Genomic DNA, 22,071 nt, shown 5'->3' with positions numbered 1-22,071 from the left:
CCACTGTTTCCTTGGTCACAATCAGTATGGGTGCATCTACACTGTAGAATGTATGTAGTATCTCCTCCTATGAGCCAGAAAGATCCCTAAGGTCATCTGGTGAGGCCCTGCTCTCGGTCCCGCCTGCCTCACAAGCGCGGCTGGTGAGAACGAGGGATAGGGCCTTCTTGGTGGTGGCTCCCCGGCTGTGGAACACCCTCCCCAGAGCTATACGGCAAGCCCCAACCCTTTTAAGTTTTAGAAAAGCCTTAAAAACATGGCTATGTGCCCAGGCTTTTAACAAATAAATGATAAAGACGACCCAGACTGTTATATGGATAAAGTAGGAGGATATTGGACGAACGGATTTTAAGCATATGTTTTATGTTTTATATTTTATACAGTATTTAACTGGTTGTAATACATTTTTATATGTTGTTTTAATAATGTGTCGGCATCGAATTGTTGCCAATTGTACGCCGCCCTGAGTCCCTTCGGGTGAGAAGGGCGGGATAGAAATATTGGAAATAAATAAATAAATAGTCTGATAAACTGCCATATCTCAGTGCTATGGATCATGGAAGCTGTAGTTTTATAAGTCTTTGTCTACTAAAGAGAATTGATACCTCACCAAACTGCATATCAGATTCCATAGCATTCAGCCATGGCAGCCAAAGGACCTTGAAACCGCACCTCTGATGCCCTTTGCATACTGGTTCCTATGGATCACATCCCATTTCATTGGTAACCCATAGGAAGCCACATACAAACGATCTATAGACAGTAGCTTTTGTAAGATGGGATTCCAGTAATCTTCACTCGTCCCTTATTTCTCTGTGTGCATCAGAGACATGATAATTGAAGTCTGATGGTATGTCTGTCTGCAGGCCTTTAGCAGGCTGCCACCAGTTTCAATGGGATCTTAGGTTTCCCATTGAAAGAAGTGTATTAGCAGATGGTGGTGACTGCCTGACTAGAAGGGGATTAGCAGATTGTGAGTTTCCTGTGGAAAGAAGCGGATTATTAGATTGTGGTGCTTGTATGACTAGAAAGGGTTTAGCAGATCATAGATTTTCCTTGAAAGAAGTGGCTTAAAGATTCGACTAGACTTAATGTCAAGGGGAGACCTTTGCCTTTACTATGACCATAATAGAGAAAGATTGGATTTGATTTGAAGATCCGAAGTGGTGTCAAACTACATTCATTCTGTAGTGTAAATACACCCAAATGTACACACTGATAATAATAATAATAAAACTCTAAAACAAACAAAGAAAAAAAATCACCAATTCTGTTAGGAGAGGACTCTGTTGTGCTGGGTATGTGTGAAGGAGAAATATATTTTCAACAGGTGTTTCACAAGGCAAATGGCTTATAACCCAGAGCACCTGTTAGTAAGCTAGTAGTCTGTGGTTTGAATCAACAGTCTGCATCCTTGATTAATTCACCATGGGTCACCAACATAACAATATAATCTTGTGGGTGGTGAAGAAATCTGGACTCTTTTGTCAACGTAAAATATGTTTAACAAATCAGCAGCAGACAATGAAAACAAATGTGTAGACAGATAAACCACTGAACTAGTTACAAAAGAATTAGAGAAATCTACTCATTTCTAATTTTCAGAGGTGACAGATGTCACATTCTCAAGTATGTAGCCTTCATTTCCTCTTTTCAAAGACAACTAAACATTTATGCAGTATTTTCAATATCATGGTGAAGGAGATTTCTGTACAATCTACAGTTCTATTTTTCAGTCCTAATCATTGCTAACACTGAATTTGCCTTTTAAATAAGCCACTGCCAACCTTTTGTCTACAACAATCTCAAGAACCTGTGAAATAAAATAGTACTTAAGGAAACTGAATACTTCAACACTTCGACTAATTTTGAGATAAGGGACAACTGATGTTTTAATGAGCCAAATGCTTAACAGAATAAAGCATGCAACCTATATTACTTACAGTTCTTTGATCTAACAATTCTGTTTGACATATTTATTTACAGTATTTATACCCCACCCTTCTCACCCTGAAGGCGACTCAGAACACATATATGGCAAGCATTCAATGCCGATTTTACAATGAACAAGGACAGACAACACAAACAGAGGTAAAGGCATATTATTTCTGGAATCTTGGAGGATGAGTTCTACTCTGGCCACAGGGTGTGCTATCACTCCATCTTCCATGCTGAGGAACTTTCATCCCAATTGATGTCCTTAAGGGTGCCTTTATTACCTCCTCGCTAAAAGCAGTACCTATTTATTTACTCACATTTCTGCTTTAAACCTGTTAGGTGGGCAAGTGAGCTGGGGCTGACAGCAGGTGCTCACCCCGACCCAGGCTCAGACTGCCAACCATTCAATCGACAGGATTTTTCTGCAGCACACAGCAATTTAGCCTACTGTGCTGAGCCATATGGGCCTATCTGCTCAGCATTGGTAGAAAGAGAGGATAATTTAATGTGATTTTACAGGAGAATTTCACACTGCAGAAATATTGTACTATGATTCTACTATAATTGACTTGTTTGCACCTTTTTAATTGTGGGTATGCCGTCACACCCAGGCACCTTTTAAAGCTTTAAGATGTACTTCTTCCTTTGCCCAGGTGAACTGCGGGGGCCTTACTTAGAAGCTCTGAAAACCCCTGTAACCAAAGGCACTTCAAGTAGAACAATCAAACAAAATTTTATTTTCACAAAGTCCTTGGCAGACTTGGCACACGTAATTAAGGTTGCAAATATAAACAGTCAACCTTGCAGATGTTCCTTTCTTGCTTTTCCCTTTTAGTTGCTGGGTTAACTTCCACCAAAGGCGAAGAGATCCTGAGATCCTCTTTACCCTAGCCCTGAGCTGCTATCAAAAAGGTCTATAACTATCTAAGCTCAAAGCTAGTTTTTGAGGCGAAGTTGATAGGGCTTCTTCCAGTGGCAAAGAAATCTGGAGATGTTCTCTGCCCCAGTGCCAAGCTACTATTTGTAGAAAGAACAGGTCTTTCCCTATCTATGCTCGGCACTGGTTTTAAAGGCAGGTCAGTACTTATGATGGCCTTTACAGAGTTGGCCTGGCTTGGCCACACAAGCACATCTAAGTTGTTTCTTCTTCAGTCTAGAAGGCAGAAGAGGCTTCTCAAAATGGAGCCTTCTTTCCCCAGGAAAAGGGGCGGTCTCCAGAACAAACTGATACATTTGCAGGCTGCAAGCAGCAAAGACTTTTCTGAGCTGGCTACAAACTCTGCTAATAGCCTAACTATCAGACTGCCGCAGAATCTGCAGCAACCCTGGAGCAAATGCAAAAGGTGCTATTTTCTACAGCTATGGAAAAATGCAAACCAAACCTCTGGGGGACGGAACAGTGGGGATTTGTAATCCGGTAAGACACTAAAGCTTTCTGTCTAAGATTTTAAAGGAAAAGCTTCTCATGGAGCACCAAGAAACTTTTGGACACAGGCAGAGGCGGTTCAACCACCAGGCCAACTAGGCATTTGCCTGTGGCGCCATCTTGTTGGGGGCACCATCAAAGCAATTCCTGTCTCCTGCACTCTGCCTCTGCAAGGTATTGAACTGCTTTTTCTGTGGATTTGTTGTAAAACATGATGTTTTAGTGCTTAATTTGTAAAATCTTAATGTAATTTGATGTTTAATAGGCGTTTCCTTAATCCCTCCTTATTATCAAACATTTTCGCTTATCCAACACTTTTATTTTTCAGTGATTTTTTTTGGGGGGGGGGGGCGTCAAAATTCTGTTCGCCTACACTTGAAATATACCTAGGGCCGGCTCTGGACACAGGGGCCACGTTGCATTTTAAAATTTGACAGATGGGCTGGGCCAGTGGCAGATGGATGGAGAATGTTTGTACAAACTAACTGGAAAAAAATTAATCTAATTTTGAAATTGATGACAGCATTCTAATTTATTGCAGAAGGGTCTTTTTAAGGTGCAGTTTCTTGTATTTTATCATTATTGTTAGGTTGTTATATTATCATATACTTTTTAATTAATGATATTTGAATTTAAAATTTCTAGATACACATTTATATACAATAGTTCTTTGAATGCAACATGTACTCTGCTATATTACACTTATGTGATTAACTACTTTCTAAAAATACTGACTATAAATACTACATCTAATTTTGAAATTGATGACAGCATTCTAATTTATTGCAGAAGGGTCTTTTTAAGGTGCAGTTTCCTGTATTTTATCATTATTGTTAGGTTGTTACATTATCATATACTTTTTAATTAATGATATTTGAATTTAAAGACATATTTAACTATATCTAAATTTTGTTATAAACAAGTTTTGAAGTCCTATCTTGTTGTAAATTTCTTTGTGTATCATGCCAGGAGAAAGGCAAGGTTAAAAAACATACTTTGAATCGCTGGAGGTTATTTATAAATAAAAATAATATTATCAATATTACCTTGATCAGATGGAAAATAAACAATTGTCCCACCTTTGGACCGTTTACATAAATAATCTCAATGAAAGCCATAATAAACAAAGAAAAAAAACATGATCAGGGACTGTTTTCAGACAAAAAGAAGGCTAGATAAATGCTGGTACAGTACATACTTGTCATATGTATTTTAGATATTCAAAAGGGGAAAGAAGCCTTGATGGCTCTTTCAGCACTAACAGGTTTATTTTAACAGAAGCTTTAAGGGATTATAATTTTTTCCTCAAATGATTTAACTAAATTATCTTAACCTCAGGCACAGTTACATGGTTGTGTGGGTGGGAACTCAAAGTGAAACTGGATTTTAAAAATGACAATTGTATTATGAACAATAGTTGCATACCTTTAAGGGTGAGTTAGCACAAATAACAGGATGTTTCTAAATTCATTCCTAAGGCTGCTGAGTTTTTAATAGTTATTTAAGTATTAAATCACCATGCTTTACTTAAAGATGCAAAATTTCCAGATTGCTTTTGAATGGGTGGGGAAGAAATCAGAAATTTTCAGAAAAGTTGAAAAATGCAGTATTAGCACCTTTTACTGATTGAAATCCACATTGTTTAGCAATGTAGAATGTTTTGTGTATAACTTAGTTTGGCATTAGTTTGTGGTCATTATTTTTATAATAGAGATACAATTAACAAGGAAAGAATAAGCATGGGATTCTGGTTACAAAACAACAGCAGTTCAACATGGTTTTTTTTCAGCAAACGTTTTACACAAAACTAACAATAGGCACATTTGAAAAGAAATAGGTTAGATAAGAAAAAGAAAATGTTTTGAATGTTCTGGAGACCACTTCAATGTTTCCAGAAATTTCTTTACCTTTCAACAGACTTGACTTTTTCTATGATTTCCATTTTTGTGACCAATTTTATAGATCCAATCTTTTTTTAACATGCTTAAGTGACCTGATGAGGCTTATCTGCTCCCCCCTTTTCTTTGTTTTACTGTTATAAAAAGATCAGAGAAAAGGAAACCAGGGCCAGGAATTAAGTGCTTCTATATCCAATGTGGGGAACTGTCCCCTTGCCCCAATATACGGTACTGGAAACCAGAATCATATCCATGTCCACTGTTTATGTTTTCTTTCTTGAAAATTCTCTGCAGACTGACAATTGATGGCTCACACACTGGTGCCAGTAAACACTTCTTTGTGTAATACTGCTGTATATAGTCTTGCATGAAAGTCTGCCCACTGACTACACAGTTTTAGAAATAATGTGGAAAAATAAATATCTTAACATCTCATCTTAAATATTTAATTTAATATTTGTAAGGAAAGTATTTCATAATCTCTTTTTCCCTGGAAAATAAGGTTTTAGACAAAAATAAGATAAAAATGTTCTAATCTGAATTTTTCTGAGCCTTCATATCTTTATGTATATATGCATGTATTCATTGACTTAATTTTATCTGTTTTCTCCCAATATAGCAACTCAAAGAGGCTCGTCTGAAGTAATACTCTACTTTGACTCAACTGAAGTCATATTCTTTTTGTTTTTTTGTTTTTTTTAAAGGGAAGGGCTAAACTATTCGTAAAACTGTTGTGAAGGATAGCCTATTAATATGTATAGAATGCTAAGAAGTTATTATCCCAGTACTAACTTAAGTCTATAGTTCAGAATTTGTGAAATTATACTTCTTTGAGAATTGCTGGTAAGTGCTAGGACAGATACTGAGCATTCCAAATCTATGCCAACCATCTTTTTTATTCAGATCAGGCCTGTGCTTGATTTCTCCACTTTTCTATTTGCATAATCTCCTACCAATATATGAAAGGATATTTGCTGCCTCATATTTCTTCTATCAGATATATTTCTCTTAACAGTTACATCAATAGTAATTAAGTTATCATCATAATTAAAGCAATAATGGAGGAGGTGTGTCTACTAGCCGTCATCAAAGATAGCAGCTCAGGAGTGCCTTTATAGTCACTTTATAATCCAAAGGAAAGCTGGGACATCTTTATGAGAGAACCTTTGGGACTATTAAAATGATTTGGATTACCATATGTATAGTCATATTGGGAGGAGACTTCAGTGAGCCTTTAGATGTCAGAGATTCTAATGATTAACTAGATGTGGAAGAGTAGTAATAGCTGGAAGCATAAAGCAGGTCTAAACAATACAGGTACCGCAATTAATGATGTCTCTGAGAAGAAATCTTACTTTCACAAAGCATACACAGCTAAAGATCAGATAGGAGATTTAGCTGTAAAGGGGGTCCCCAAAGTCTTCTCCCAGGTAAGTAAGGTATAGATCAGTGGTTCTCAACCTGGGGTTCCCATATGTTTTCGGCCTACAACTTCCAGAAATCGCAACCAGCAGAGCCGGCCCTAGGGATTTTTCAAGTGTAGGCGAAAAGAATTTTGGCGCGCCCCCCCCCCCCAAAAAAACCCAATCATTGAAAAATAAAAGCATTGGATAAGCGAAAATGTTGGATAATAAGGAAGGGTTAAGGAAAAGCCTATTAAACATCAAATTACATTATGATTTTACAAATTAAGCACCAAAACATCATGTTTTACAACAAATCAATAGAAAAAGCAGTTCAATACATGGTAATGTTATGTAGGAATTACTATACAGTAGAGTCTCACTTATCCAACACTTGCTTATCCAACGTTCTGAATTATCTAACACATTTTTGTAGTCAATGTTTTCAATATATCGTGATATTTTGGTGCCAAATTCATAAATACAGTAATTACTACATAGCATTACTGCGTATTGAACAACTTTTTCTGCCAAATTTGTTGTCTAACATGATGTTTTGGTGCTTCATTTGTAAAATCATAACCTAATTTGATGTTTAATAGGCTTTTCCTTAATGCCTCCTTATCATCCAACATATTCGCTTATCCAACATTCTGCCGGCCCATTTATGTTGGATAAGTGAGACTCTACTGTATTTGCAAATTTAGCACTAAATATTGAACAGGGAAATAGGGCAGTGTGGACTTAGATAACCCAGATAGCCCTCAGTATTAAAAAAAACTCTAAAATCAGGACAATAAATAAAGAACAACACTCTGAAAACAGAAGAAATCCAGACAGTAAACAATCAGGGACAGCTAACACCTCCTAAAAAAAGATTCTCCCCAGGCAAGAAGAAGCCAGGCCTTGAAGCCACAGGGCCATTAAATGCTAATCAAGGTGATTAATTACAACATTCACACCTGCTTCAAAGAAGAGTTCTTTCTCCCACTCTGGACCTTCTACAGATATATAAACCCCACATACCTAGCTTCCAAGTTCCCACAGACCACACAATCTCTGAAGGCCCCAAAGGTGGGCTCACGTGGTGCGAAGGTGGGCCTGCGCTGGCCGGAAGGCCCAGCGCGGGCACCGGGAGGTCCGAAGAAGGAGGCGGAGAGTGGCGCCCTCCTCCCAGGACGATGGTGCCCCCAGGGCGATGGCGCCACAGGCGAGTGCCTAGTTCGCCTTATGGTTGGACCGCCTCTGGCAGCCAGTTTACCAGCTGTTAGGATTTCTGGGAGTTGAAGGCCAAAAACATCTGAGGACCCCAGGTTGAGAACCATTGGTATAGATTAACTCACTGTATTCAGGTTTTCAGTGACTCACTAACTTGTCACAAGGCCACCGGAAAAGGTGGACATTGCTTCGCTTCGCCACAGAGCATGGGAAAGCCGCCGCCCCTCTCCCCACATTGCCCGCCTCCTCTGGCTGTTGATCCTATGTGGGGAAACATTATGTGTGTGTGGAGCACACAGATTCCCCCACTGAAGTCAGTGGTAATACGGAAAGTCTCCCATGTTACCACGGCAGTGCACCGGTTCCACCCTCCTTCACTCACTGAGCGAGCGCAACATTGTATGATGGTAGCCGGCCGGCTCCATGGGGGACCAGAGCTAGATTGGCATATGCCATCCATTTTAGCCCCGTGTAACGAGGTCGTCAGCCTCACTGCTTCAAGAGAAGCTTCAAAGGACTAAGCTCATTTTGTTTGCTATAGTAAGATACTACACAATGGGGGAAAGACAATGCAAACATCTTTGCATTTTGGAAGAAGCCTTCAAATGAGTACAAAGTTCAAAGTCTTTAGTCACTTATATGAGACCTATCTTATCCGGTTGTTTTATTCCATGATTAGTTTTGAATTTAAAAATCCTGAAACATGTTGAATTACTATTTTTTGTGATACAGAAAACTACTTTGTTCTTAGAAAGTTATTTCTGCCTGTGATAACAAATTTTCTCTTAAAGAACTAATGTCCTGGAAAACATCTGCTTTGTCACTTGAGGTTCAGTTGTACTTGAATAAACCCAAAAACTGTATCAAACGCCAGTCTAATGCAGACACTTTATTTCTTTTTTCTCCTGAGATGACATAACTGCTCAAGGATCCACACTATGAAGTAGAAGGGAATAATTGATTACAGTTAGATCAAGCAGTCTGATTGCGCCTCCAATTAAAGATTTACAGCTTGATTAATAGGAAGAACAAGGAACCAGGAATCCTCTACTCAGACAAAACTTATTAAAGTCTTGCACTGAAAATTTTTGAAATCTGTTCTGATTCCTGTTAGTAAACACCTACAAAACAAAAATGACTCCATGAGAGACAGATATTATGAGTATTGCTCAAAAACTGGAGCTTAATTCAGTTGGTATCTTGGTCAAAGAACAAGAACTAGACTCAATACTTTCAACATCTAAATGTCCTGCTCCCAGCTATAGTTCAAAGTGCTGAAATCAGCATCACAGAGGCGAGTTGTCTCCAATATCAAGCAGCCCAGGGCCAAGACAGCTGTAAAACAGCAAGTGCAGTAGCAATGTTGCCAAGAGGTGAACTGAAAGTGCATCTCGCAGTTTGCTTTGAGAAAACTCCCTGTCCATGAAAGTAGCCAGCTGACCTCACGCCCACGTTCTAGGCTATATCTAAGGAGCATATTTTCCAGCTGCCTTTTTCTTGATATTTGGAATGCAACCTATTCATACATCTTCATGAGTTTAAGGAGTTTGGACGCTCAGTAAATGCCTAGAAATTCCAACCTTTGAGGGCTTTTTTGTAGGGTTTTCTTAAGCAAGGAATGCTCAGAGGTGGTTTGCACATCCTATTAACTAATGAATTTTGAATATACATTCAGCTCTTGCCTGAATATCTTGTTGATTGCTGGAAACATCAGATTTTTTCATATACAATGATACCTTGACTTAAGAGTTTAATTTGTTCTGTGACTGATCTCTTAACTCAAAGCACTCTTATCTCAAAGAGAATGTTCCTATTGATATGCTATTAATCCGTTCTGGCCCGCGCCCCCACCCCTTGTTTTTTGTCACTTGTTTTTAAGTAAGAAAATGTACTTTATAAATAACAAATAATGTATAAACACACATTCACATGGAACAATAAAAAGGAAAGCTCAACTTTAAAATAGTAGAAGCACAAAGTTGTGGCAAGAAAGCACATGTGAGGCAACAAAATGTGCTTTGGCCAGTGTAACAGCAAGGAAAAACCTGCACATTCAGATTTATTTATTTACAGCATTTATATTCCGCCCTTCTCATCCCGAAGGGGACTCAGGGCGGATCACATTGCACACATAAAGGCAAACATTCAATGCCATAACATAGAACAGAGACAGAGACAAGACGCAGGCACTGGGCTGGCCTCGAATTCATGACCTCTTGGTCAGAGTGACTTGTTGATTTGTTGCAGCTGGCATGCTTTCCAGCCTGCGCCACATCCCGGTCCAGATGGAACAATAAAAAAGAAAGATCAACTTTTAAATGGCACAAGCACAAAGTGAAGAGGCAGAAGCATCATTTTCTTCATACTGTACTCATTCCAGCCTCCCTCTTCCTCTTGCTTTCTTTCCCTCTCTCTCTTCATGAAGCCAAACATATCAGGAATAAAAACCACACAAAATCAACTAACCCATAATTCCTCAAAGTGGACACAAGCACGAGACATGAAGCAAGGAGGCACGAGACACAGAGGCTGCTCCCTTGAAGCCCTAAAGCCCTTGTACTCTTACGCTAGTGCTAATGCTCCTTCTACTGCTAGCTCTTAACTCAAAGCACTGCTTGTATATCAGAGTGAAACCTGGGCTGAGCGGCAGCTCTCAACTAAAAATGTTGTTAAGTTGGGATGCTCTTAAATTGTGGTTTCAGTGTACTAGTTTTGAGAGATACTTCACAATGACATACTTCTGTGTTTACATTCCTCTCATTCCTATAATTATTTAGAAGCTTCTCTGTTATCTCAATGAAACTTTATTGCTGCCACTAATGATTTTGTGGTTTTATGTTTGTGAGCTGAGAAAATGTTTACTCAGATAATGCCACGTTATATAGGAATTCATCAGGGAGATTTCCAAAGTTCCAAGGTCATTCCGTTTATTATATATTTATACTTTTTGACACACTTGATCAAAATCTATCTAGACCCAAGCAGTACGCTGAGTTTTCATTTTTAGAAAAGCCACAAGAATCCACCAAGATGGTACATTCAAAATCTTTACCATATCTGAGAATGTTAATTGAAATACCTTTTTTGTTTCATTCATCATTTTGTGAGCTGAATAATCTAATGCAAGTAGGAAACTTTTTATTTGTTGTGCCGAATGTTGTTTGGAAGAGAAACCTTGTGATTAATAGCGGTAATACCACATATGGTTAAACCTTTCTCCACTCCCAGTAAGACTAAGCAGATCCTTCCTTGCTGTTCCATGGCTTCCCTCCCACCACCACCCCAAAAGAAACCTTTGATAGTGAGGAAGCAGAACAGTGGTCCATGAATCACATGAAGAAGCAAGGCAGAGAGATTCAACATAGAAAGCTTGGGCACCAAAGAATGAAGTGTGGTTGAGTGTGAAGAAATAAGAAATCTCCTAGTGAGCTAACAAGAAACCACCAAAGTGGTTGTACTACAATCACACCAAGATGTCTGAAAGTCTCCACAGCATGCTGAAGACAGGACCAATAAAAGTCCTAGCTAGAAACAACAGAGGGTTGCCAGTTTGAAAACCAGAGATGACTCCTATATTTTAATGGTTGTACAAACAAGGGAATTTCAGCAGGTATATCACGTTACACAATCAGATAACTAGCAACGCTTGTTGAAATCTCCTGAGAACATTGTTCTGAGGTAGGAAAAGAATTCATGCATCAGTCCTTCGAACACACTGAAAAGGTGCAACAAGCATGTGACTGAAATGAGATTAATTTACCCTAATAGAGAAAGCAATTAATTCAAAGATACATAGAGCATGATTTCCTTTTTAGACAGCTCTTCAAAATTCATCAGCCGAATTGACTATTATTGAATTCTGAGAGTAAAGATTTTCATGAGTTTATAGTGCAATTTAAAAAAAAAAAACTCAGCAATATACCCAACACTTGTTTGTTTTACAAAAATGAGAGACAATAGCATTCGGCATGCCACATTATATATATATATATATATACACACATACACACACACACATATATACACACACACACACACTAGCTGTGCCCGGCCACGCGTTGCTGTGGCGAAGTATGGTGGTATGGGAAATAAAGTATTGAGGAATTGGTGGTAGTTAAGGTCAAGGGTAAAGGTTTTCCCCTGACGTTAAGTCCAGTCGTGTCTGACTCTGGGGGTTGGTGCTCATCTCCATTTCTAAGCCAAAGAGCCGGCGTTGTCCGTAGGCTCCTCCAAGGTCATGTGGGATGACTACATGGAGCGGCGTTACCTTCCCGCCGGAGCAGTACCTATTGATGCACTCACATTTGCATGTTTTGGCAGAAGCTGGAGCTAACAGTGGGGGCTCTCTCCGCTCCCCCAATTCAAACCTGTGGCCTTTCAGTCCAGAAGTTCAGCAGCTCAGCGCTTTAACACGCTGCGCCATCAGGGGATATTATTTCCTAAAGGTTGTGAATATACAATATTTCTGATTGGTTTTTTTTTGTTTGTTGGAGGCAAGTATGAATGCTACAATTAGGGAAAATGATTAGGATGTAATGGCCTTGCAGCTTTAAAGCCTGGCTGTTTCCTCCCTGAGTGAATTTTTTGTTGGGAGGTGTTAGCTGGCCCTGATTGTTTCCTGTCTGGAATACCCTTGTTTTCAGAGTGATGTTGTTTGCGATATTTTATGTGCTTCTACTGTCTGTGGCCCTGAGAAAACAGGATTTGCCAGACTTTGATGATGGGAATACTTTGTTGGGAGGTGTTAGCTGGCCCTGATTGTTTCCTGTGTGGAATTCCCCTGTTTATTTACTGTCCTGGTTTTAGAGATTATATTGTTCTGCATTATTCTATCCCAGTAATTATTTCATATTAAAGAAGAATCTCACTTATCCAACATTCGCTTATACAATGTTCTGGATTATCCAACGCAGTCTGCCTTTTCATAATCAATGTTTTTGTAGTCAGTGTTTTAAATTCATTGTGATATTTTAGTGGTAAATTTGTAAATACAGTACAGTAGAGTCTCACTTATCCAACATAAACGGGCCGGCAGAACGTTGGATAAGCGAATATGTTGGATAATGAGGAATTAAGGATAACCCTATTAAACATCAAATTAAGTTATGATTTTACAAATGAAGCACCAAAACATCATGTTAGACAACAAATTTGTCAGAAAAAGTAGTTCAATCCACAGTAATGCTATATAGTAATTACTGTATTTATGAATTTAGCACCAAAATATCACGATATATTGAAAGCATTGACTACAAAAATGCGTTGGATAATCCAGAACGTTGGATAAGTGAGTGTTGGATAAGTGAGACTCTACTGTAAATACTACATAGCATTACTGCACATGGAACTACTTTTTCTGTCAAATTTGTTGTATAATATGATGTTTTGGTGCTTAATTTGTATAACGATTACCTAATTTGATGTTTAATTGGCTTTTCCTGAATCCCTTCTTATTATCCAACATATTCACTTATCCTGCCGGCCTGTTTACGTTGGATAAGTGAGACTCTACTGTGTATTTCTAATCTTATATTATCTGCTCAGAACTGGATTATATGAGGCCCCTTCTTCACAGCTGTATAAAATGCACACTGAAGTGGATTATATGGCAGTGTGGAGTCAAGATAATCCAGTTCAGAGCAGATAATATAAGATTATAAATGGGTTATATAGCTGTGTGGAAGGGCCTTGAGTCTACACTGCCATATAATCCAGTGCAAATTAGATAATCTGTGGAAGAAGTCTAAGTGAGGCCTAAATCGGCCTGTCCCCTAACTGAAACCTGGCTGTCCCTTGGTTGCTAGGCAACCAAGTGGGCAGAGATTAGCCCTCTAAACTGGCAGCAATTGGATAAAAAAAAATTATTGCTCTCACTCTAATTAGGACTTTATTTTTCTTTTCTTTTTGTTGTATCAACCTTGAGGCGTGGATGATGGGTTGTGTTGTCAAATTTTGAGGTTGGGGGGCCTGTACTTTTGTTGTTTTGTGAATTGCCGTGATGCCATCACTCTTTTATATATATACTAGCTGTGCCCGGCCACGCGTTGCTGTGGCGAAGAATGGTGGTATGGAAAATAAAGTATTGAGGAATTGGTGGTAGTTAAGGTAAAGGGTAAACGTTTTCCCCTGACGTTAAGTCCAGTCATGTCTGATTCTGGGGGTTGGTGCTCATCTCCATTTCTAAGCCGAAGAGCCGTCGTTGTCTGTAGACTCCTCCAAGGTCATGTGGGATGACTGCATGGAGCAGCGTTACCTTCCCACCGGAGCAGTACCTATTGATGCACTCACATTTACATGTTTTTGAACTTCTGGGTTGGCAGAAGCTGGGGCTAACAGTGGGGGCTCTGTCAGTTCCCCCAATTCAAACCTGCGGCCTTTCGGTCCAGAAGTTCAGCAGCTCAGCGCTTTAACATGCTGTGCCATCAGGGGACATTATTTCCTAAAGGTTGTGAATATACAATATTTCTGATTGGTTTTTTTTTGTCTGTTGGAGGCAAGTATGAATGCTGCAATTAGGAAAAATGATTAGGATGTAATGGCCTTGCAGATTTAAAGCCTAGCTGTTTCCTCCCTGAGTGATTTTTTGGTTGGGAGGTGTTAGCTGGCCCTGATTGTTTCCTGTCTGGAATTACCTTGTTTTCAGAGTGGTGTTGTTTGCGATATTTTATATGCTTCTACTGTCTGTGGCCCTGAGAAAACAGAGGATTGACCAGACTGTGATGATGGGAATCCTTTGTTGGGAGGTGTTAGCTGGCCCTGATTGTTTTCTGTGTGGAATTTCCCTATTTTCAGAGTGTTGTTCTTTATTTAGTGTTCTGATTTTAGAGATGGTATTGTTCTGTTTTATTATACCACATTAATTTTTATATATTCTGATTTTAGTGTTTTTGAATACTTGGAGCCAGATTGTATTCATTTTCACGGTTGACCGCAACACAATAATAATAATAATAATAATAATAATAATAATAATAATAATAATAATAGTAAGGATAGTAATGATAGTAATAATAATGACTTTGGTAATACATAGTGCTTCACTGCCTTCTCAGCTTCCTTTCTGGAAGAATCCTTTCTTGGGAGGTGTTAGCTGGCCCTGATTGTTTCCTTTGTGTAATTTCCAATTTCCTTGCTTTATTTACTTTCTTTATTTCTTTATTTCTTTATTACTATCCTGGTTTTAGAGATTATATTGTTCTGCATTATTCTATCCTAGAAATTATTTCATATCAAAGTAGAATCCTTCTTATCCAACATTCGATTATACAATGTTCTGGATTATCCAACACAGTCTGCCTTTTCATAATCAATGTTTTTGTAGTCAGTGTTTCAAATTCATTGTGATATTTTACTGGTAAATTTGTAAATACAGTACAGTAGAGTCTCACTTATCCAACATAAGTGGGCTGGCAAAATGTTGGATAACCGAATATGTTGGATAATAAGGAGGCATTAAGGAAAAGCCTATTAAATATCAAATTAGGTTATGATTTTACAAATGAAACACCAAAACATCATGTTAGACAACAAATTTGGTAGAAAAAGTAGTTCAATACGCAGTAATGCTATGTAGTAATTACTGTATTTATGAATTTAGCAATATATCATGATATATTGAAAACATTGACTAAAAAAATGCGTTGGATAATCCAGAACGTTGGATAAGCGAGTGTTGGATAAGTGAGACTCTACTGTAATTACTACATAGCATTACTGCGCATGGAACTACCTTTTCTGTCAAATTTGTTGTATAATATGATGTTTTGATGCTTAATTTGTATAACGATTACCTAATTTGATGTTTAATCAGCTTTTCCTGAATCCCTTCTTATTATCCAATATATTTACTTATCCTGCCGGCCTGTTTATGTTGGATAAGTGAGAGTCTACTGTATATTGATCATCTTATATTATCTGCTTAGAACTGGATTATATGAGGCCCCTTCTTCACAGTTGTATAAAATGCACACTGAAGTGGATTATATGGAAGTGTGGAGTCAAGATAATCCAGTGCAAAGCAGATAATATAAGATTATAAATGGGTTATATAGCTGTGTGGAAGGGCCTTGAGTCTACACTGCCATATAATCCAGTGCAAATTAGATAATCTGTGGAAGAAGCCTAAGTGAGGCCTAAATTTGCCTGTCCCCTAACTGAAACCTGGCTGTCCCTTGGTTGCTAGGCAACGAAGTGGGCAGAGATTAGCCCTCTAAACTGGCAGCAATTGGATAAAAACAATTATTGCTCTCCCTCTAATTAGGACTTTATTTTTCTTTTCTTTTTGTTGTATCAACCTAGAGGCGTGGATGATGGGTTGTGTTGTCAAATTTCGAGGTTGGGGGGCCTGTAGTTTTGTTGTTTTGTCCACTGCCCTGATGCCATCACTCTTTTATATATATATATATATATATATATATATATATATATATATATCTCAAAGTATTTCCCATTCACATTTCTAACTTTCTCTAACATATAAATAGTGATGTCTAGCCATTGTATTAGAATGGTGTCTTTTTCTATACCCTACCTGAAGAACGCTTTCATGTCTACACCCTTGATCACTTTAATAGCTCTTGTTTATTCTGTTTCTAATCCTAACATATCCTTTCCCAAGTAGTATGACAAGCACTACGGCTTAATCTGAGGTGTGGCTGATGTTATTTACTTACAGAAGACTGTTACGACAATGCCATGTTTCTGTTTTTTCTTCGTGTACTCTGTGAATGCACACTAATGGAGAGGCTGCGCCTGCGCAGGTTCCAACGGAAAACTCTTCCCAAGCTGAAGTTTAAATTTTGGCGGTAGCCACGCCCCTCCGTCCCCGGAGGGCATAAAAGGCAGCCCTCGGCGTCTCCTCCCCAGTTCCTTTTTTTCCGCCGCAAGGTTCACTTCGGATTCTCATGTCTACGACTCGCTTCAAGCGTTGCACTCAGTGCGCCGCTAAAATTCCTGATTCCGACGGCCACGCCAAGTGCCTCTACTGCCTCGGGGAGGCACATGTCGTCGGTACCTGCCGTTTCTGCCTGGCCCTAACGGCTCAGGCTAGGAAGAATAGAGCCGCGAGGCTTAGAGCGGCTCTCTACGAAAAATCACTTGCCCCTGAACCCGCTCCGTCGACTTCGGGCACGAAGCCGCCGCTTAATCCGGGATCGATGTCGGCTCCAACAGCTAAAGCTCCCTCGGTCTCGTCTAAGGCGTCCAGAGCCTCCAGATCGTCTAAAGCCGCTAAACCACCGTGCACACTCACCACGGCCACGGTGTCGACACGTTCTGGTCGGGTCGGCCCTTCCTCGACATCGAGCTCGGTGGCTTCCGTATCCTCGGCTCGATCCCATCTCGGGGCTCCTCCGTCGACCTCTGCGATGAAGATCGCCTTCAAAAGGGCTCATGAGGAAGCTCGTCGGACCCAATCCGACTCAGCAATGGTCCCTCCCACACCGGGTAAATCCCTGAGGGTTCCATCAAAACAACCGCTCGCTAAGAAGAGGGCAACCCAACGCTCTTCCTCTTCTGCTTCCTCCAAGATGGACGTCCTTTCTTCGGCAACTTCTTCTAGAAGATCCTCTCCGATCGCTCCCGCTCAGCGACCTCGCCAACCTTCTCCTCAGCAACTTTCTGATGGCGAGTTGCAGGACTCACCCCACCACTCCACTCAGACAGTGGTCAGGGTGCCATCTCCTCGACCTGCCGTCTCTCATCGTTCGTCTCGTCAACAGCTTTTTCCCCCGACCTCGACACCGGAACGGGGTAGACAGACCACTCGCCTGGCTCGAGCGGCCCAGGCCTCGGCCTCCAAAGAAACTCGGCCACAGATGGCTCCTGCTCTTGAGGCTTTGCCGCCACCAGAGACTGTGTTGTCATCTCCCCCTCAGTCCCCTCAAGGGGCTGGGGACGATGAGATCGATATAGATCGCCCTGATTCTTCTCTCTCGGCCTCGGTGGTATCTCTAGGCCTTGATCTCTCTCCTCCGCATGACGCCTATGAGGTGGACCCTCCTTCGCCTACCGACAACATTCGGGCCTTCTCCGAGCAAATGATTAGAATGGCTGATGCCCTGGGTCTAGAAATCAAGCAGACTTCCAAGGCAGTGACTGACCCGGTCTTCAAACGGGTCCAAGCCCAGGCCCCTCCAGCCACGCTGTTGCCATTTTTGCCTTATCTCCTAGACGTCATCCAATCTTCGTGGAAGACTCCTTCCTCGATCCCTCCTACCTCGAAGAGAATCGAGTCTTGGTATCGTACAGATGACGACACTTTAGAATGGCTTAAACACCATCCCGACCCGAACTCCATGGTCGTTAAAGCTTCTCAGTCTTCCGGTCGCGAATCCACTACCCCTGCAGACAGAGAGGGCAAAAGGTTTGACGCGGTCGGTCGGAAGCTCTATTCCGGAGCCCTTCTACTCTGTAGAATGGCGAACTATGGGGCCTGTATGGGGGCATACCAGCAGATCCTTTGGGAAAAAGCTCAGCCCTTCTTCTCTAAATTGTCTGATGAAGACCGGTCCGTCATGTCCACCCTCCAGCAAGAGGCCGACTCGCTAGCACATCATCAAATCCAGATGGCTAAGCATACGGGCGACACGGCCGGCAAAATGATCGCCCACGCCATTGCCATTCGTCGCCACGCCTGGCTGAGGTCGTCCGGCTTGTCTTCCTCCTCCAGGCAAGTCATCGAAGACCTCCCCTTCGACGCCATGGGCCTCTTTAATTCCGGTACGGATGATAAGCTCAAAACCAACCATGACTTTAAAGTTCTGGCCACTAAATGTGGTGACCAACCCCAAACACACCGCACCAAGTGGTTCCCTCAACGTTTTCGGCGCTTCCCGCCTCCCTCTTACCGCCAACAATCCTTCAGGCGTCCCTCGGTATCGAACAACCAGAACCGCCAACACCCTCGACGGGCGGCTCAGCCGCAGAGACAACGCGGCCGTACCACCCCCACCGCTGGTCAACCTCACCGGCGCTCCTGACGCCATCTCTTCCTCCAGAGACTCTTTCTTCGGTACCGATGCGGCTCTCACTCCTCTGCACCTCTCTCTTCCGCCAAATCAACCTCATGGTCTCTTTCTGGACCGCCTGGCTCCCTTCTTTCACCGTTGGAAATCTATTACTTCAGATGCCTGGGTTCTCAAAATTGTCCAAAAAGGCTATGCCTTAGAATTCGAAGGGCTCCCGCCCACGGGACAGGTTCTCCTCTCCAACCCTTCTCGAGAAATTCTTGCAGAGGTCGACGCCCTCCTCGCCAAAGGGGCTATTCGGCCCTCTCCATCGGTACGGGACCCTCAAAGCTTCTTCTCCAGATACTTCACGGTCCCGAAGAGAGGCGGGGGCCTCCGCCCCATTCTGGACTTACGTATTCTCAACCTTCATACGTCCGACCAAGTTCAGGATGGTGTCCATCGCCTCCATCCTCCCGATGCTTCAACGCGGGGACTACTTTGTGTCTATAGACCTACGAGACGCTTACTTCCACGTAGCGATTCGAGAAGCCCACAGGCGCTTCCTATGTTTCAAAGTTCTCGACCAAACCTACCAGTTCACCGTTTTACCCTTTGGCCTCGTTACGGCCCCAAGGGTCTTTACCAAAGTCGTCGCTGTCGTGGCTGCCCACCTCCGGCTCCAGGGGATCACAGTCTTCCCTTATCTAGACGACTGGCTTCTGGTCGAATCCGACCCTGCCCTCCTCCGACGTCACGTCGACTACACCCTCTCTCTTCTAAAATCTCTCGGTCTCCAGCTAAACCACGACAAATCTCACCTCACCCCGTCGAACAAAATTCGCTTCATCGGTGCCCTGTTCGACTCAATCGCTCGGACTGTCTCTCTCCCGTTCGACAGGTTTCTAGCCCTTCGCCAACAAATCATCTTCTGCGAGACCCACCGGAGGGTTCGGGCCCGATCCATCCAGGTACTGCTCGGCCACATGGCCTCCACAGTCCTCACGACCCCGTTTGCCAGGCTCCATCTCCGGACCCTGCAGAGGTGGTTTATAGACGTTTTCAAGCCGTTTCGCCACCCCAACTCGAGGTTTCTCTCGGTCCCGCCCCACGTTCGTCGGTCGCTTCTCTGGTGGAAATCCCTCTCCAACGTCTGCAGGGGTCTCCCGTTCCACCCGATTCCCCCCTCCACCACCATAACCACGGACTCATCCAACTTCGGCTGGGGAGCCCACATGAACGGTCTCACTGTTCGAGGCCTCTGGTCTCCCTCCGAGAAGGCAAATCACATAAACTTTCTGGAACTCCTTGCTATCTTCAAGGCTCTGAAAGCCTTCTCCCGCCTGATCTCCCAAAGATCTGTCCTCGTCCAATCAGACAACACAGTAGCAGTCTTCTACATCAACAAACAGGGCGGCACGGGTTCAAGGAAGCTGATGCTCCTCTCCTCCCAGCTGTGGTATTGGTGCATAGCCCGCAACATCCAAATCTCGGCGATTCACCTTCCCGGGATCCAGAACAACTTGGCAGACGCCCTCAGCAGGATGACGACCTCCTCCCACGAGTGGATGCTCGACCCCGAGACTCTTTCTCTTTTTCGCAGATGGGGCTTCCCCACTCTAGACCTTTTCGCTTCTCCCCAGAATGCTCAGCTGCCTCGATACGGGGCAAGACTTCCCCCGTCCTCCTCTCCAGGCTGCCTGGGAGACGCCTTCCTTCTGGACTGGTCGGCGGAACCGATCTACCTCTTTCCGCCTTTTCCTCTCATACCAAAGGTCCTACAGAAACTCCGGTCGGTACCGACGTCGGCGATCCTGATAGCTCCAGCCTGGCCTCGTCAACCTTGGTTCCCGGCTCTTCTTCATCTCTCCAGAGCGACCTTCTTCACTCTGCCCCTTCTACCTCATCTCTTGTCCAGGGAGAACGGCCAGATCCTGCACCCGGATCTCCCCTCTCTACATCTCACTGCTTGGAGGATTCTCGCCTGACCTCCCTCCCACAGAACCTACAGGAGGTCCTCCGCGCAGCTCACAAGCCGGCTACAACCAGAGCCTACACTTATAAAGTCTCTCGCTTTCGTTCCTTTCTTCGCTCCCGGGGAATTACTGCCTTCCCAACCTCGGTACCGATTGTGCTGGACTTCCTTATGTCTCTGGTAGACCAAAAACTTTCTCTTGCTTCTATGAAATCTTACTTGGCCGCTCTATCCTGGTGTTTTCAACAACATGGTAGACCGTCGTTGTTCTCCGATCACCTTGTCAAAACCTTCTTGAAAGGGTACAACAACATCTGCCCACCGTCTCAACCTCCTACTCCGGGGTGGAACCTCGAGCTCGTGCTTTCCCAGCTCACTGCCTCGCCTTTTGAACCATTGGCTTCGACCGACCTACGTCTCCTTTCTTGGAAAGTTGCCTTCCTGGTGGCCATAACCTCAGCGCGCAGACCCTCGGAGCTGGCGGCCCTTCGGGTTGATGAACCTTACCTCCGTTTTCATCATGACCGCGCCGTTCTCCGTCCGGACATCACCTTCCTTCCCAAGGTGGTCTCGGCCTTTCACCTTAACCAGGACATTGTCCTTCCCGCCTTCTTCCCGGACCCCTCGTCTCCCCTTGAGCGGAGACTGCACCTCCTTGATGTGCGTAGAGCACTTCTTTTCTACCGGGACCGTACTAAGGACATTCGAAAGACCCCAAAACTTTTTGTGGCCCATGCTCCAGATAAACTGGGCAATCCTATCTCTTCGCAAAGACTGTCCCATTGGATCGCTCAGGCCATTGAACTGGCCTATGAACTAGCCAAACGACCTCCCCCTCCGTCGGTTCGCCCGCGTTCGACGAGAGGTCTCTCCACGTCGACCGCCTTCCTAAGGGGCATCCCCCTGGACTCCATTTGCAGGGCAGCGATCTGGTCCAACCCCCTTACATTTGTGTCTCACTATAGGGTAGACCAAAAAACTTTAAAGGATTCAGCCTTTGCTAGGGCAGTTTTATCTTCATGCTTGTCCTAAACCTTATGCATTTATGACTTCTCTGTGGATGTTTTCTCATGTGACTCTTTGTCGATTTTCCTGTTCGGTACATGTTTGCACTGTTCTCTTTGACAATTTGTGCCTTATTTGCAACTGCCTTCCCCCCTTGGGGGAATGATGTTCCTACTTACACATGTGCTCTTAAATGGTTATATCATGCCTTACCGGGTTGCTCTCGGTGTTTGGCTTGTGTTAATGCAATATTTTGATGGGT

The 22,071-nt window shown here is 42.6% G+C and overlaps 2 protein-coding genes across 2 annotated transcripts in view; one reads left to right on the top strand and one right to left on the bottom strand.

Moving 5' to 3' along the window:
* Positions 1–19,002, top strand: part of LOC134292526 (nucleolar and coiled-body phosphoprotein 1-like) — a 29,942-nt gene extending 10,940 nt beyond the window's left edge. Inside the window, exon 3 of the mRNA XM_062957747.1 lies at positions 1,987–19,002. Within this exon, the coding sequence (XP_062813817.1) occupies positions 16,787–18,862 (2,076 nt within the window). The 5' untranslated portion in view covers positions 1,987–16,786 and the 3' untranslated portion in view covers positions 18,863–19,002. The remainder of the gene's footprint in view (positions 1–1,986) is intronic.
* The window catches only part of LOC134292527 (transmembrane protease serine 11C-like), an 87,308-nt gene that overhangs the window by 43,894 nt on the left and 21,343 nt on the right, over positions 1–22,071 (bottom strand). The gene's annotated exons all lie outside the window — the stretch shown is intronic.

The sequence above is a fragment of the Anolis carolinensis genome, chromosome 6, assembly GCF_035594765.1.
Source record: "Anolis carolinensis isolate JA03-04 chromosome 6, rAnoCar3.1.pri, whole genome shotgun sequence".
NCBI lineage: Eukaryota > Metazoa > Chordata > Lepidosauria > Squamata > Dactyloidae > Anolis > Anolis carolinensis.
Note: the sequence above shows the minus strand (reverse complement) of the source record. Positions and strands in the feature narration are given on the sequence as shown.